General features: G+C 45.4%; 1 protein-coding gene across 1 annotated transcript; it reads right to left on the reverse strand.

Moving 5' to 3' along the window:
• Positions 1–539: 539 nt before the first annotated feature.
• scaf11 (SR-related CTD-associated factor 11) lies at positions 540–13,439 on the reverse strand. Its single transcript, XM_079235983.1, has 16 exons — positions 13,368–13,439; positions 10,757–10,797; positions 10,402–10,538; positions 9,917–10,000; positions 9,214–9,293; positions 8,935–9,014; positions 8,803–8,840; positions 8,633–8,703; positions 7,600–7,722; positions 6,974–7,059; positions 5,809–6,681; positions 4,228–5,622; positions 3,456–3,778; positions 2,725–2,895; positions 2,483–2,602; positions 540–1,837 (listed from the first exon to the last, which is right to left on the reverse strand). The coding sequence occupies exons 2-16, from the start codon at positions 10,773–10,775 to the stop codon at positions 1,742–1,744; spliced, it is 3,696 nt and encodes a 1,231-aa protein (XP_079092109.1). The 5' UTR covers positions 10,776–10,797; positions 13,368–13,439; the 3' UTR covers positions 540–1,741.
• Between the last annotated feature and the right edge of the window lie 4,131 nt (positions 13,440–17,570).

The following is a 17,570-nucleotide window of genomic DNA, read 5'->3' on the forward strand; positions in this document are numbered from 1 at the left end:
CATCTGTGAGGTCTGTGACTCCCAGCTATGGATGCATCAAAGGCACAGCACCGAAAACAATAAAATACACTTAAAACTCACCTGCTTGCAGAAACAACTCCAAATGAATGTTAACTGTTGGATGTGTGAAGCAGCTGGTGTGATGATGAGGCTGTTGTGCTGCCCCCTAGTGACACGTTTATTCTTTACATGGTTTTATATTGTATACTTTGACAGCGCTCCAACCTACTGTACACTTTTTTTTTTACTTGGAGACAGTAAGGGGGACCCATTGTGTTTTAAAGACAAAGAAAACACATCATTTCAAAGCTGATTTTTGGGAAGTGTGGAGCAGAAACATCACAGAAGAGACAAGGGCCCGATCCCAGTGTCCTCCTTAAGGCCTTAAGCCTGAACCCTCAGGCCTCGCTGACGTCACCCGTCAACTGGAGTGTGAGAGACTGAGGATTGAAATGGTGGCAATACGAATGGGACAGCACTTCGCTGCAACATATTACATTACCATGACAATGTACAAAAATAGTGAACAATCGTGGGTATTTATTTTAAACGTTTTACTCCCTGATTAGAACGTCTTCTTCCAGTCTCTTTCCTCACGAGATGAGACGTCATTTCATATAATGATGAATACATATCTTCTGATTTGATGTTCCATCTTTACTCCTTAATGTTGTGTAAATGTAATTTTCCAGGCTGAACACCAATGTGCCATCCTCTTTGTTTACCCTTTTTTCCACTGGTAACCCTGTGTTTAACCTCACATGGCTATGAATTGTGGGTAGTCTGCATCTAATGCCGACTTGGAGAAAAGGGTTCATCAGGGCTCAAAGAGTCTGCCAGAAAGCCCTAAACACTCACGGCCTTTGCGGACGCACGCCTCAAAGTCTGTGAGTCCGTAAGGGTGGAGACTGGGATTGGGCCAAAAAAGAAACACTTGCACCTTTAAAATGGAAAATGGAGGCGTGTTATCCTCCCTTCGCGCGAGGCCTCTAACAAACACACAGCAGATCAGGAAGCAGCTACTTTATTTTACTACCCTCTGGATACTTTGCACAGATCGCGTTCACCCATTGACATTTATTACACATTCAGGCCAAGGGTGGGGCTCGTTCCATGTGATCTGCACCCCTGGGACCTGTGCCTTACATTACAAGCTCGCTTCTGATTGGCCATCCCGCTCAGCGTCTCCTCGACCAATCAGGGCCCTGTTTACAATCACACTCATCAGATTCCAGCCCTTAAATTGAACCATGGAGATTAATAAAGGCAATGCACAGTCTTTTTTTTAAACTAGGCCTCATCTGAAATATTATATAATATTTTAAAAAAAAGAACGTTGACAATATTCAATCAATAAGCTATGCGATCAGGATGCCATTTAGGAGGAATTTATCGTACCAGCCGGCACCCTGGAAGAGGCTGAGCGTTGCGTCTTTAGTATCAACCGTCCCACCCGCCACCCGTCCCGCGCTCCGTACAGTAGTTCCCCAAGTCACATGATCTATGCAAAATAAAGGGCTCTTTGCATTACAATTTCTGATTGGGTAATTCTTTTTCTAACAAAATATGAAAATCTATAGAAAAAAATCTTCATTCAATAAAAGGTAGATATCAAAAAAAGAAAATGTCGGCTCTCCGTCGCGTTTCAGTTTGGAGGCTAAATTCCAGCCAGAGGAAATTGCACTTTGAGCAGCTGAATGGGTCCGTGAGGGCGTCGCCATGCCAACAGCAGGGCCGGCTTTCATTTCTTGCGGGCGTGCTTGTATTTGTCCACGTAGGCCTTCACCAGGTTGGCCACCTTACTGGAGTTCACCTCGCCACTCTTGCTGTGACACACCTGAGGAAATAAAAACACAGCACGGCTAAACACACGGTCATAAATGTATGGCTAGTATTAGCTTGCGCATCAACACCGTGAGCGTAACTCTGAGAACGGTGCCGTTCTTCTGAGCATTTCCAAAACCAAAAACACGAGAGCAGAAGTGCTACGAACTGAATTCATTACCGTGTTTAGCGAAGATAAGCTGACGTTGTTAGCATGCCTGGCTAGCTAGCCTTCAGTGGTACTTCAAAGGCTATGGGCCGCATCAGAAATAACCTTACTTTGAGGAGTTACAGATAGATTTAAATAAATATGCTGTACACAACTAGCACACCAACTGTGGAGCATTTCCTCTCTGTGTGGAAAGAAGGACCTGGATGCTAGCCGAGTTTGGGCTAACGTTTAGCTAACGTTTAGCTGCTCCGTCCTGCCCGTTGCTGGGTTTGAGGACGTTTATACACCGGCGTCACCGGACGAACTCGTGACCAGAGGTAGTGTCACGTTTGGCAAAACCCATCGGGAAGCCTGGTCTCTTGTAAAAGTGAAAGTATTTAAGATAAGTAGTCAAACAGGACTACGTTGGAAGGAAAGGTCTAAACATACATTCATACTTGTACGAACTAATTCTACTCCGTAATACAAGCATGGATCATCGTTTACCTTCTCTACCGCTTTGCGAACAATCTCCTTGTACTCCTCCTTTGTGACTTCCTTCTTTTGGTAATAGGGTTTCATGGCGTTCTTCACTTCATTGACAGCTCTCTCTTGGATCTGCTGTTTCTAAAGCAGAAAGGGGAAAATCAAGATTGCTGGAGAGAAATTGACAGAAAGGCACAGACAGACTTTCTCGAAAGGTGTTTTGTGATGTAGTGACATGTAGACCGGCGGTGGCAGCAGCTGACCTTTTCCTTTTTGGAGCCGTCAGCGTGAGCCTTGTGTTGGCCGTACTGAGTGGTAGAGGATGGCACAACGTGGCTGTACGCCGACTGGCCGTAGGTCGCCGTAGCAACACCACCTTTGCTTGGGGTGGGAAGAAGGCCGGGTTTCCCATAACCCGCCATTGTATTCCCCATCTAGGCCGAACCAGAGAAGACAGAACCGTACTTTAATATTACATTTTTTTTTAATATATATGTTCTATTTTAAATGCTAATGGATATCAGGGTTCATACACATTTTGACCGATGGATTTCCATGACTTTAAACCAAATGTCCATGACCAAACACTGTGAAATCTGGGTGTAAACAGGAAAAAGTGAGTAAATGTAGTATTTAAACTAACAATGAGAATACAAAGCATACAGTAAACCTTAAATGACAAATGAATGAGACAATAGTTTGATTAAAAGAATAAACATTTATATAGATGCCTGTATGTATGCCTGCTTATATTTTGAGCGTCTTTCTTTAAAAAGCATATTCATTATTTCAAACTCAGCGTAAATGAAAGTCATGAACACATGAATATAACACATTTACATGACTTTTAAAACTTTGGGGATTTAATTTTTTTCAAGGACTTTTCCAGGCCTGGAAATAACCATTTAAAAAAAAAACTTTTCCAGGTTTTCCATGACCGCAAGAACCCTTAGGAAAAACAGTTTTCAAAGCCCATCCTCCCCAGTACACCAACCTGTGTCGCGTAGCCGTCGGGCTGAGCCGCTGCCGCCTGGCCGCCTTGGTGCATGGGTGGAGGCGGCGGGGGAGGCGGAGGGAGGCCCTGAGCGCCGGCAGCGGGGACCTGAAGCAGCGGGACGGCGGGGTGGAGGTGCACCGGGACCTGAGGAGGCATGCCGTACGGCGCCGCCGGCTGCAAGCTGACCGGCAGGGCTCCTCGCTGGCCCGGCATCGGGTAGTGATGCTGAAGCACGTTCAGCTGAGGCGGAGCCGCGTTCATCACCGGCACCGGAGCGTTACCGGGTACTGCCGGGGCGGAAGGCTCGCTTTTGGTGGCATCTGGAGAACAAGAAAAACTACTTTAAGAACTCATCGTTGATGAACGTATGCAAGCTAGAATGGCTTATATTTGTAAGTGCTGTATATTTGTTTATGTATAGAGCTATTAAATTAATTTATACAGATAAAAATGTGCATAAGATACTACTAGAAGGTGGCTCACACAATGCACGGTGGAATCAAAAGTGTGAGTAAAACAATTAAGACTTTCAAAAGGAATACATTTAAAATTTTAAAGAAATTCCTCTCAAAGTAATAAAGTGCAGTTGCCTGAGGGTCATTTTTGTCTCGTGAGGTATTAGCCTCAAAGAGAACCATCGCCATGACTACAGCTTGTATTTTAGAGGGACATTTGTCTGACTCATTACTTTCTATTCGTCTGCTTTTCGCACTCGTGTTTTTGGAGTGCTGCTAAATGACTGCACAGAGAGACCGAGGCGGGTTCAGACCTGCTGCTGCCGGCGCCTCCTCCTCTTGTCGGTTCCAGCCTCCTGGTCCTCCTCTCTCCCTCTTGGAGTAATAATCCTGAACGTCTGCGGGCAGCGTCCTCCTGACGGCCCAGCTGGATGCCGATGACCAGCCCGACCGGTCCATATTGTCTCCCGAGTCGGACTCTTTCCTCCGGCCGCCGCCGCGGTTTTCATTGAAGCGGCTGTACGCGTCGTTCCCTGAATTGCTGCCTGAACCTGAGAAGTTGTTTCGGGGCTGCCAGCGGTCGCTGCCGCCGCCCCGCCCGGCGCCCCGGCCGCGCTCTGACCCGCCGCGGCCCCGCGACTCCCAGCGCGAGCCGGCGCTCTTGCTGTCGGCGTCGCTGCGACTCTTTTCCGTGACCCAGTCTGGATTTTCCGACCAGGCCTGGCGTTCGGGGGAGCTTTCCGTCGGCACGCCGTTTTCAGAGCGCCCGGCGCCTCCCTGCCTCCGTCCCTCAACGCCAGACCCACCGCCCTGCTCAGACCGCCAGCCACCTCGTCGCTCCTTCCTCTGGGGAGACTGCTCTCTGGAGGCCGGCCGTTCGGGGCTGGGCCCTCGTCTGTGGGCTCTCGTTCTGGATCTCGATCTGGACCGAGACTTGGACTTGGAGCGACTCCTGGATCGCCGCCTCCTTCTTTCGCGACTACGCTCCCTCCTCGAAGAGTCTCTCTCGCCGTCCCGATCCCGGTCCCTGTCCTTCTCTCTGCTGCGAGCTCGGGACGAGCGGCTCGAGGGCGGGCTGCCGTCACGTTCTCTGGACCGCGAGCGCCTGGACGGTTCTTGCTTGGAGGTTCTTTCTTGCTCTACCTGGTCTTGCTTCGCCGACCAGGTAGAGGTTGAGGAGTGGAAGCGAGAGCGCCTCTGCTTGCCGTTCTTCCTCTCTTGGCTCCTTTCTCTTTCCTGTCGCTCCTTGTCGCTCTCGTCCTTGGCCCCGTGGCTTGAGGAACCGGCGGGTACCGCAGAGGCCGAGGCGGCGCTCTCCTTCGGCGGTTCCACGACGGAACCGTCGGCCTGCTCGCTCATGGGCGAGCTGCAGTCCATGGGGACGACTTTAGTGTCATCCTTGGTTGGACTGTCGTCCTTGGTTCCATCCCCAGAGCCGTCAACTGCTGAAGGCTTAAGTTCGGACGTAAACGTTTTAACATCAGCGTCCTCGGAGGCTTTCGGTTCCGACACGGACGAATTATCCTCAGACGGGGAAGCCAGATGTGGAGAATCTTCCCGCGATTCGGCCGTCGCTGCATTTGAAGATTCTTTGTTGTTTGCTTCTTCTGCACAAATCTCCATGTCGTCGTCCTGCTCCGCCTGGTCGTCACAGTGTGGAGACGTCAAGTTGTCCAGCAGGGCTTTGTCAGAGTGAGAGGGTGAGGCCCCTTTGTCAGAGTGAGAGGGTGAGGCCCCTTTGTCAGAGTCAGAAGGTGATGGCGAGGCCCTCGTCTCAGAGTGAGAGGGTGATGGCGAGGCCCTCGTCTCAGAGTGAGAAGGTGATGGCGAGGCCCTCGTCTCAGAGTGAGAAGGTGATGGCGAGGCCCTCGTCTCAGAGTGAGAGGGTGATGGCGAGGCCCTCGTCTCAGAGTGAGAGGGTGATGGCGAGGCCCTCGTCTCAGAGTGAGAGGGTGATGGCGAGGCCCTCGCCTCAGAGTGAGAAGGTGATGGCGAGGCCCTCGCCTCAGAGTGAGAAGGTGATGGCGAGGCCCTCGCCTCAGAGTCCTTTCCTCCAGAGGAAACCGGGCTTGCTGGCTCTTCCTCCTCCTCCTCCCTCTTGCTCTGGTCGCCCACTGAGCACGAACCTGGGCTGTAAGGAGCCGAGTCCGAGGGACAAGACAGGTCCTCGTCTCCCTCATCTGGTTTCAGTTCACGAGATTGTTCCTGAGCCTCGTCGCTGTCCTGTCCCACATCGTTGCTCAAGGGTTCGGCGCCTCCGAGCTCATCGGCAGAGTGGTCTTCATCGAGGCTCCCTTCAGCGTCAGACTGCCGCCGCTTAGAGTTGTTCAAATCCGGTTCCTGATCAGTTTTGTCCTCTGCCTCCTCCATGGCGTCACATCCATCACCCTCCTCCTCCTCCTCCTCCTCCTCGCTCGCTGCCGGGCTGCTTACGACTTGGGCAGATTTTTTCTTTCTCGCCGGGGCTTTCCTCTTCCCGCTGGCCTTTCGGTTCGTCACCCGCTTGCCCTTCCTCTTGGCTGGCGCTTGAGCCACCCGTCCCGGCTTGGCGGCCTGGCCGGTAGACGAGTCGGAGTCCGAGGCACTGGACTGCGGCGGTGATGACGGATCGGACGCGGGAGCCTCCTCCTGGCTTTTACTGTTGCGTCCAGATCGCCTGGATGGTAGAGACTTGGCCTCTTTGGTGGGAGCTGTGGAGGTTGAAGCTCGACCGCCTCTCTTCTCGCCTCCTTTGGGACACGTGATGGCGCAGACGACGCCCTGAAACACTGTGGGAGAGAAACCATATGAGCAGAGCCCAAAAGTACTTACAGAAACATTCAACTGCCAAACATTTTTCATTAGGAATCATTTAGAAATCTACCAAGTGACATAGACTGCTTCATTTTCTGTGTCAAATTGTTCGCTACATAAAAAAGGTTGACTTTAAAAAAGAATTAACAGAATCTAAATAATATACATGTCCAATAATGAATTAGTATTTGTTTTCATCCTTTTATTCACACATGTAAGTTCCAATCTGATGATTTAGAACAAACACCGGCAACAGACAAGACTTACCGAAATGGCCGGGGCCGAAGGGAGAGCTGGAGGTAAAGGGAGACGGAAGTGGGCTGTGGTTCCAACCAGAGGGATGGAAGTTCTGCCTGTAGGACCAACCAACACAAACCAACTTAGCCACTAACGCAGCACAGCTACGCTAACGCAGCACAGCGCTCTGGTCTTCATTAGCAGTTTAATTTTGTTTAGCCAGAGGGGAGCAACTTTCTCCTGGACAGTTTGTGGTGATGAGCGAGAGAAAACCCACAAAAAGCTCGGGACCGTGGTGAAGGTTTTATTTCAGCAACGGTGCTCTGATCGTGGAATCTTCCGGCCGATCGCTGGACGCTGTGTCGGCTAACGCTACTCACGGGGTCTAATTGAACAAGCCTTCTAATTATCGTGGAGCAATGTTCATTTATTTTACTTTTCTGTCCCCTAGATTAAACATGACATGCTGCGTGTCATCCCTCTCTTTCACCCCATGGTCCTCTCCTTTTCTCACGCTGCTCTATATAAAAAAGGCAATAAAAGCTGGACATAAAAGGTGACAACGTGTTTGGTGTGAACATGGCCTTGGACGTGTCCTTCACGGCCACAGAAGCGGCAGTCAACGCGATATAAGTGCTCCGTTGGGATGTCCCTACCTTGAGGTGCCGTGAACAGGGATGGGCGCAGCAGGAGAAAGCCACGGACAGTCTTGCGCCTGGGGTTTGCAGTGTTTGAACGCGGTGTCATATGGTATGTCCTCCACCCACATAGGCTCTGCACTGCAGGAGAATGAAAACCAGAGGAGAGTTATTTATGAAGCCCACAGTGGATGTGAAGACAGCGGTAACCTATGCGCTCTTCAAAAGCCAGCAGACTCCCTTGTCAGGATCGGATAGTTTGTCTGTGTTATTGTGTCACTTTAGCGAATCCGAACAAACCACTTTAAATCCCCAAAGTCACACAATGACACAAACTAACTGACCGAGTCAGCGGTAGAACAACCACTTCTGTGTTCTGCGATATAAAATCACTGTTTGTGTCAAAAGGAGTCTGGCTGCTTTGAAGAGAGCAGAGATGACGGCTTCAGTTCCCCTAGAAACATTATGAAAATCTCTTTAGTGTACACTTAAACTGATATTGACTTGATATTGAGTTGTTTGTATTGCTGCTGCCCAAGGGGATTAATAAAGGATCATTTCTTTCTTCTTTCTTTCCACAGCGGTACATTGTTCTGTTTACCTCGTACGACCCACCTTTAAATAATCCAAACTATCCCTTTAAAGCCAAACCACTTGCACTCGGGATGTAAAATGATAGTCGACACAAATCTCACATCCCTCAACTAGATGATGCTGATTTACTCTGTTTGCTTAAATGATGTCAATAAGTGACACCAATTGATACAAATACAATTGCTATAAAAAAAATTTAAATGATGCATTTTAATTAGACCATTTGAAGTAATTTGGCTTGTACTCCAGCAGGCGGCTTTCTGAAAAGGCCCTCCTGTAAATTAGGCTACAGCAATTCCCTACGGTGAAGGTGAAATGCTTAAAGCCTAGCAACTAGTAGGACAGATAATTGGCACATCGAAGAATCTTTTTGTTCGCTGTGTTAACCAGTGTTTATAACTATTGGTCATAATTCATCGTTCCATAATAATTGGTCACAGAGGGAAGCGTGACTCACATGTCCTGAGTAGACGTCGTTACTGAGACACAGGGAGACGGTGACCAGGCGCAGCACTCGGTTCCTCTCACCTGGAGGAAATACAAACACTGATGAGACTGAACTCTGAAGAATGTCACATTCACAATACACCAAACATGGGACAACGACAAAGGAACTCATGAAAACACCTTTTTTCTGCACAGTGAGGAGGGGTCATCCTCGTTACCTGGGAAAAGACATTTACAGACCATTACACCGTATTTACAAAATGCGATTAGGTCACGCACACATCTGGAGGAAGAGGGGTCATGTGAACATACATTTCCTCACAAGTCCTTTTGTTTTGCCGTCTGCCGTCCTCTCCAGCTTTTGCCGTCTCAATCTCCTTGCAGGCTTGCTTCTGAAAAGAAAACACAGAAATATTCAAGTTGATTTCATAGTCAACGAAATCAAGACGACATATCATTTTATACCTTGTCTCTTTTCCCTGATTAATGATTAATTATTAAGTAGATCTCATTATGTAATTTATATAATCTCTATAAAGACCGTTGATACAAATATTAACTTTATGATCCTAAAAAAAAAAAAACACTCACTTGAGACAGACTTTTTGTTCGGGGTTTCTACAGCAGCAACTCTCAGCTTCAGGTGGAGTCGCTCGTTTCCTCACAGGAACCTAAAAACAACGAGGACAGACGCATGTATTTCTGGGTTTAACAGACAACTGACCCGGCTTTGGAGAGAGAATGACGACATCCTGAATCAATTAACAAGTACCGGCAGGGTACACGTGATTGTGTGTGCGTAGCGACACTGAGGGAGTGCGTGGGTAACGACCTCTTGTGTAAAGTTCATCTGCACGACAGAGTGCAATGCCTCTGCTCGGGGTGACACAGCAGCAGTAGCTCATGACACCACAAAGGTACAGTATAAAGTACACAGTATAAAGTACACAGTAACGTCCGCCAAGTGACCGCAATGGCCCTACATTTGAGAACCACTAGTCTATTGATTAATGTAGCTAACAGCAGGAACTACCACCACGAGTACAATCTAATTCTGTGTGTACAGAGCCAGATTAGCAACAGCATGCAGACAGACAGGTGAATGCCCAGACTAAGGCGCTAAAATTACTGCATTCGTTTTCAATCTCAACAGAGCCGGTAATTTCAGATTAGTTTCCTTGGGTTTACAGTGTTGGATTGGGAAAAGAAATAAAAAGCAGCACATGACCTCTTCTGAATGACACATGCAGCCATGATATCCTCTGCTCTGAGAGAGAAAATGCGGGAGACTGACCTGCACACAGCTGAGATTCCCGTCCCATCTGTAAACGTTTGTGAAAGGTCTTCTGTCCACCGGGCAGGAAGGAGCCATCTGCAACTGCAACGTGAATGAAATAGATTAAAAGATTAAAACAAAACACTTCAGGCTGGTCGAAATGCTTTACAAGCTTTTCCATTCTGAATTAAATTATATTCTGGAGGAAACACAACATTTTATTTTAATAATGTTCTCCGGTGCAAGGCCAATATCAGCAATCGGCTTAAAAAGACGACAACATTGATTACGTCCTGAAAAATGTGTTGCGTCAGTCTGCAGAAATTCTGTATTTCAAACATGTCCATAAAACGCCTAGAGGAGTCCAAATAACATAATCTAGATGGGTGTGAAAAACAGTTCATCAACTCCAAACTGGGCCACCAATTCACTTTTTAATTACTATTTCACATCTACATTATCACAAATTTCATCAAATTTAAAAAAATGTAATAGAGCATCACCTCTGCCCATGTGAGGAGACATCTGAGGCAGAAGACGTGGCAGCAGCTGTCGGGCATCGCCAGCTCGCCTCCAGCCAGGACGCCCAGGCAGATAGGACACCTCTCTGCCTCCTCCGCATCCGGCGGGCCCTGGCCGCCTGAACAAACAAACACAAACACACACACACACACACACACACACACACACACACACACACACACACACACACAGGGTTTTTAGATATTCATCCAGTCAGCACTAAGATAAAGGTTTTTCAATGTCAGGGTGCGTGGATGTACTTAGACTATCGGGTCATGCACAACATATCATCGCAACATTTGATCTAAAACATCATTGTGCCGAGTCAAGTCTCACCACTTCCAGCTCCAGTCATGTCCAGGCTGTCCTGATCACCACTACAACACAGAGGAGGAGAGAAAATGGAGATGAAGGGGTCGTTGTTTCAAAAGGAGAAAACAGCTGATATTATGTGATGCACATGTTGATATAACAGCAGCAAAACACACTAAAACAAATTGGTCTTTTGCTGTATTTTCTTGTGACTTGAAAGTGTTTGATTGGCATGTTTACATTTCCAAGAGGGCTAGTGGTTGGCAATGCTAACATCGTCTCCACAACTTACGAAGGAGTTGTAGAACGGGCGTGTGGTGTGATATTCCGTTTTAGATGAGGGGAGGACGTAACGCAACTGCTTCCGTGACTGAGTCACAGAATTAAATACCTGCCCCAACCCGTTGCCTCAGGTCCGCCGGTACAAACACGCTGAAGACCATCAGGACCAAGCCCTGGACCTGGGGTGACGGGGCCTTCAGCTGCTGCACCGCTCTCCCCATCCACATCCGTCAGGCTCCCACCCCATCTTCATTTAAGCAAGCCCTCAAAACCCACCTCTTCAAACTCACCTTCACCTGCTAACCCCCTGCTCCCTATCCTCCACTATGACTCATTCCACACAGCCACTCCAGTTTTCTTTTAGTTATCAAAAATGTTCTGTTTGTGTTGTTTGCTTTGTCTTTCCATTTTGTTCTGTTTGTCTCTGTCTCTTGTACCCAGTGTAAAGCATCTTTCAGTATCTAGTAAAAAGCAAAATAAGTTAGAATTACTATTAAATATACTACTGACAAAACAAAAGACTTTGCAAAAGCTGCTGCCTCTACAACCCAGACCAGGATGAAGCAGCATAACAGTTATAGATGTGATGAATAAATTGTCCAGCTATAGCATCCAGAGTTTCAAAAAAATCCAGCTCATGCCACAATTCCCACATTGCAGAAACAACATTCAGCCTAATGTAGGCTCAGTTTCCACTCATAAGCAATTGAGCTTGAAGCTGTGACGCTGGTTTCAGACAGAAAGCTAAATCAACTTTCGCCTCGCATCATCTGCGCAAATTTGACTGCTTGTGTTCATTTCCCTCCAACGGCACCACCTGTACGTTACCTGTGCGCTAGCTAGCCAGTGTGCCTGGGTGTGTGTGGAGAGTTACGGCACAGCTTATACGCACACAAAAAACACTGTAGCTAATGACGATGATACAGCTGATGTCATCTCAAAAATGGAAATAGGAAGTTTAAGAGAAATCTTCTCCTTTTCAGTATCACAAATCTGGCAGCTGCAGAAAGTAATCCTCCACTTCATTTAAAACCTTTAATGCATTCTTATCTCAACATTGTTAAAAAGTGTGCCCTAAAACTTTGCAGCCCAAGAAATGTCTGACAAGACATATCTTACCCATCATTAGACTATTTAGCTATTGATCGCCTATCAATTCCTCTTTCCTGCTGCAAACTAGTATTATTATAAAAATCCTTTGACTTCTAATTTACACTTGAAAAATAGTAAAGTAATCTTCTACGTGGGACAAATATATATAATGGCTATAGTTTTCTAACATTTTGAAAAGATGTATCTTGAGACTTTTATGAATTAAACACCTAATTGATTACACAGAAGATTCTTGACCAAATATATCAATGGATATAATGGAAAGCATTGTTGGTTGCAGTCGGTCAAAGCTCTTTTAAGTTAAATATGTGTTCTTCTATTTAATAGTTTGACTCACTCTTTGTTCAGATAACAGTGGCCTAAAACTAATAGTTGCATACCTGAACATCTTTCAGTTGTTTCACAGACTTGAACAGAATACAAACTTGTTATTTACCTTTAACGCCACAGTGAACTCACCTAGATCTAGAAGTCAATTAGACTTTTATTAACTCTGACAGTGAGCAGCAGGTATGTGTCTAAGATTTAAAAGGGAGTGTAACATCTGATCCGGAACCAGTCTTGGTTTTAGCCACTTTAAACTCGTCTAAAGTGACACCTTTTCAACAGAGCCTCGATGTTGGGGAAACCCTCACGTTTCATGACTAAACACATGAAATAAAGCACGTCAACACGGGCCACTACACACAAGCCTTATGCACACACTGTCATTTCAACTTATGCATCGAACACTTGAGCCTCAACCCAGAGTTAGCCTGACGTCAGATAACATTATTATGTCAATGTACGCAGAATCGGGTGATTGGTGTGGCTATGAATCAGAGGAGTTGATGGGCACAAACTCGTGAAAGCGAGTTGCTGTTGGGATCCGGCACGGCCTGGCTCCCAGAGAGACAAAATTAGCCCCAACTTGATCAACCAGTGCCAACACGACGATGACAACATGATTGTTGATGGTTAGCCAGACAGCTATTGCTAGCTAAAAACACAGCTACAGAAGTGCTAGCTAGTTGTTGTTAGCACGGAAGCAAACATGGCGAAATAGTTTCTAATATTAGCCACGATAATTACATTGAAGGTCACAAGTTAGCTAGCGAGCTAGTTAGCGGCAGGCGAGCGTAGCTGGAAGCTATGTCGCTGCTTTGAACAACAGCACCTGCTTACGTCGTTTGCAGCTCGCTAGCAGCTAGCTGCAGTTAGCGTTAGCTGCAGTTAGCTAGCAGCAAGTGTCGTTACTCACCTTTAAGCGCTGCTGCAGCTGCTTTGCACCTAGTAGACTGAAATTAGCGTCCAAGCTAGTGCTATGAAATCCTGACGACTCGCACTATCCGGGAAGATGTGTTTCGCTAAAAACGGAGCGCAGCTTTCTGAAAGTCTCAGCCACATGTCTCGCGGTCTGGCTGAGAGTTGGTGCCGCTGGCGCCCCCTAGCGGAACCACCGCGCGTTACAGCGCAGAGAGGATTTATCCCTCTGCTGCTATTTACAGTACAAAGAAAAGCAGCAACTTGACTGCATTCAAGTTCCACTTTGTTAAAGTCGGGTGGACTTCATTGACTGGTCTTTATGTGCCAGATGAGGTACATCATCTGTACCTCTGTATGAATGGTTTGTGTGTTCGCTTCTTTCATTTGCTTTGATTTCAGGGTCCTGCACTTGTGCAAAGGAATATATAAATGAAGGAATTGGGTACGTGCAGAACTTACATAGAGCATATTTGATATCAATAACTAACCAACCATCAATCTGTTAATTATATTAATATACTGACATTAGACAGTTATTTATATTATTTTCAGGGGTTGGCGCGAATCACCAAATGTTATAACATTTTACCGATATAAATCTGAACCTTCACACTGGTATTTGGTACTTTATTTCGTCAAAGAACTAAATTAGTGTCTGCATTTTGTTTAGTTAATTGCTAATTGCTTGTTAACACAAATAGTTGATGAGCCAATCACATGGCAGCAACTCAATGCATTTAGGCATCTAGACATGGTGAAGACGACGAAGTTCAAACCGAGCATCAGAATGGAAAAGAAACTGGTGGCATTTCTAAAACCGCTGATCTACTAGGAGTTTCACACACAACCATTGCTAAGGTTTACAGAGAACGGTCCGAAAAAGAGAAAAATATCCAGCGAGCGGCAGTTGCGATCGGACGAAATGCCTGTTGCTGTCAAAGGGCAGAGAAGAATAGGCCGATTGGTTCGAGATGATAGAAAGGCCACAGTAACTCAAATAACCACTCTCTACAACCAAGGCATGCAGAATACCATCTCTGAACGCACGACACGTGGAACCTTGAAGCAGACGGGCTCCAGTAGCAGAGTACCACTCCTGGCAGCCTAGAACAGGAAACTGAAGCTAAAATTTGCACAGACTCACCAAAATTGGACAATAGAAGATTGGAAAAACGTTGCCTGACCAGATGAGTCTCGATTTAAGATGCGACATTCAGATGGTAGGGTCAGAATTTGGCATAAACAACATGAAAGCTTGGATCCATCCTGCTTTGTATCAACGGTTCAGGCTGCTGGTGGTGGTGTTATGGATATTTTCTTGGCACACTTTGGGCCCCTTAGTACCAGTTGAGTATTGTTGCTGACCATGTCCATCCCTTTATGATCACAGTTTAACCATCTTCTAATGGCGACTTCCAGCAGGAGAATGCACCATATCACAAAGCTCAAATCATCTCAAACTGGTTTCTTGAACATGACAAAGAGTTCACTGCACTCCAACTGCCTCTACAGTCACCAGATCTCAATCTAATAGACAAGAGCACCTTTGGGATGTGGTGAAACGGGAGATTTGCATCATGGATGTGCAGCCGACAAATCTGCAGCAACTGCGTGACGCTATCGTGTCAATATGGACCAGAATCTCTGAGGAATGTTTCCAGCTGTTGAATCAATGCTACGAAGAATTAAGGGTGAAGGCAAAAGGGTGTCAAACCCGCTCGGTACTAGCCAGGTGTACCTAATAAAGTGGCCGCTGAGTGTATGTGTGTGCGAGCTAATATAAGCTGGATGACTAGCATGAATGTAAATCGCAAAGGCAAACTGCAGGCATTGTAACATACGGTCATGTCCTACATTTACCAAACATCAACATCACACTATGTTTTATTTGAAAAAAGTATTTTTCAGTCAAAGGAGAAAAAAACACAAATATGACGGGTTATAGTGGAACCGGCCATGCCCACTCTATTCCCTTTAATAAAATCGGCACTAAAGTCTGGCACCAATGCAACATTTAGAGTGCTGTCACGATGACGTAATGACGCTTCCCTTTTTATGGGTGCTTCGCTCCAGTGCATGCAGGCTCATCGTCAATCTCCCTGAAACGTTGAACATAGCAGAATGTTGATGGTTTAGTTTAGATGGTGCTGCAAAAGCACAGGTGTAAATAATAACGTTAATGTCGGTTTAATTCCATTTAGCTGCTACAGTTTCACGGTGCTATTGTGCATGCTTGCTCGTCATACTGTCATTACTTAGGGCAACAATCTAATAGAATCGAGCCACCAAAATGGGAAAATCCATTATTTAACGCAGGGATTTTATGCAGACACAAACCACGTTTTATATCTACGGTTGTTTAAATGAGCATGATAGCTACTATGACTGAAAAGAGGACACCAGCTATTTTAACACAAACCTCAACAGAGATCAGATTTCCTGCATCTTTTGAATGCAGAAACCACAATCAAAGACGGAGGCCAAAATAAACCAACATCAGGATCTCACACTGTGCTTCAAGCGCGGACAAAATGTGAGACTGTAAAGTCTTTTGATGAATTCCGAAAAGTTCTGTGTAATGTGAGATTAAGCACAAAGTATGTTTTGGGAGCTGTGGGAAGTGGAGCGCTCAGTAAAGTCATTAACAATTCAATTATGTTGAAGGGAACAAGCCAAAGGAAAGCGTCCAGTGGTTAGGCAGAACAAAAGGATCAGCTTGCCAGCAAATGGAGCTTGTTCGGTTATATCAGACAAGAGGGCGGTTTGAAGTCCCAACTAGCAACCATGAAAACTGAGTGCTGAATATTAAGGGCTCTGGCATCTGTTCAGACGTCTCTTATTCAGCACACAACACTCCCCATGTTGTGTGCTGAATAAGAGACGTCTGAACAGAGAGGAATCCTGGCAACGTCTCAGTCGGAGCTCTCTCCACCAGTAGGTCCCGGTCTTTTTGGCTAGAAAGCCCCGTCGGATGAACTCCAAACATGGTCATTTTAATTTATTTTAAAATGTCTCTATAAAAGCGGCTATTGATACAATAATCTTTTCATAAAATTAACTGTTCAACGTTACGGTTGGTTTGGTCAAGTTCGCATGAGAACAACTACCACTTGGAGTGACAACGGCTGGATGTTTCCACCATTTAGTCAACATTTTTAGACATTTAGCTAATTAGTACAACAGTTTATCCAATTACTTTTAGATAAGCTAACTATTTATCCATTAATCTATCCATAATTTAACAACTCTTTATCCATAATTGTTAGCTAAATATTACACTCATCTATCCATTACTTGTAGCTATCTATTACAACTATGTAGCCATTCAATACCTTCAGCTAGCTTTTACAAGTTTACCCATTAATGGCTAAATACAACCATTTATCCATTACTTTTAGCTAACCAAACTATCCATTACTTTAAGCTAACTATAGCAACATTTAAATCATTACTTCAAGCTAAATATGACACCCGTCAATCTAGTACTTGTAGCTAACTATAACAACCATGTAGCCATTTTGCTATCTTTAGCTAACTATAACAACCATGTAGCCATTACGCTACCTTTAGCTAACTATAACATGTAGCCATTACGCTACCTTTAGCTAACTATAACAACCATGTAGCCATTACGCTACCTTTAGCTAACTATAACAACCATGTAGCCATTACGCTACCTTTAGCTAACTATAACATGTAGCCATTGCGCTACCTTTAGCTAACTATAACAACCATGTAGCCATTACGCTACCTTTAGCTAACTATAAAAAACCATGTAGCCATTACGCTACATTTAGCTAACTATAACAACTATGTAGCCATTGCTCTACCTTTAGCCAACTATAACAACCATGTAGCCATTGCTCTACCTTTAGCTAACTATAACCATGTAGCCATTACGCTATCTTTAGCTAACTAAAACAATAGTTGTTTGTGACATTGTTCGCTAAATATGAAAACGTAAACATTTAATTAGCTTTAAGAAATCAAAACTGAATGTAAGTTACTTTTAAGTTATTTTGATAAACGGTTATTTTGATCGTTTATCTAAAACCTTTAGCTAACTATTTTGACCGTTTGCCCACTACTTTTTGTCTGAATTATTTGTGAATATTTGTTGTTCAGACCGCAACTCTCTTCTTCTCATGCAGTCAATCGCAACAGTTGTCCAGGTGTTATTGAAGAAAAAAATAATAAT

This window comes from Taurulus bubalis (genome assembly GCF_910589615.1).
Source record: "Taurulus bubalis genome assembly, chromosome: 20".
Taxonomy (NCBI): domain Eukaryota; kingdom Metazoa; phylum Chordata; class Actinopteri; order Perciformes; family Cottidae; genus Taurulus; species Taurulus bubalis.

What these genes read in the sequence shown, in the direction of transcription:
- scaf11 (XM_079235983.1), bottom strand. An exon ending in GTCTCCTCACATGGGCAGAG is followed by an intron (nt 10,001 to 10,401) that starts GTGATGCTCTAT and finishes TTCACGTTGCAG; the next exon opens with TTGCAGATGGCTCCTTCCTG. An exon ending in CCTCACTGTGCAGAAAAAAG is followed by an intron (nt 8,704 to 8,802) that starts GTGTTTTCATGA and finishes TATTTCCTCCAG; the next exon opens with GTGAGAGGAACCGAGTGCTG.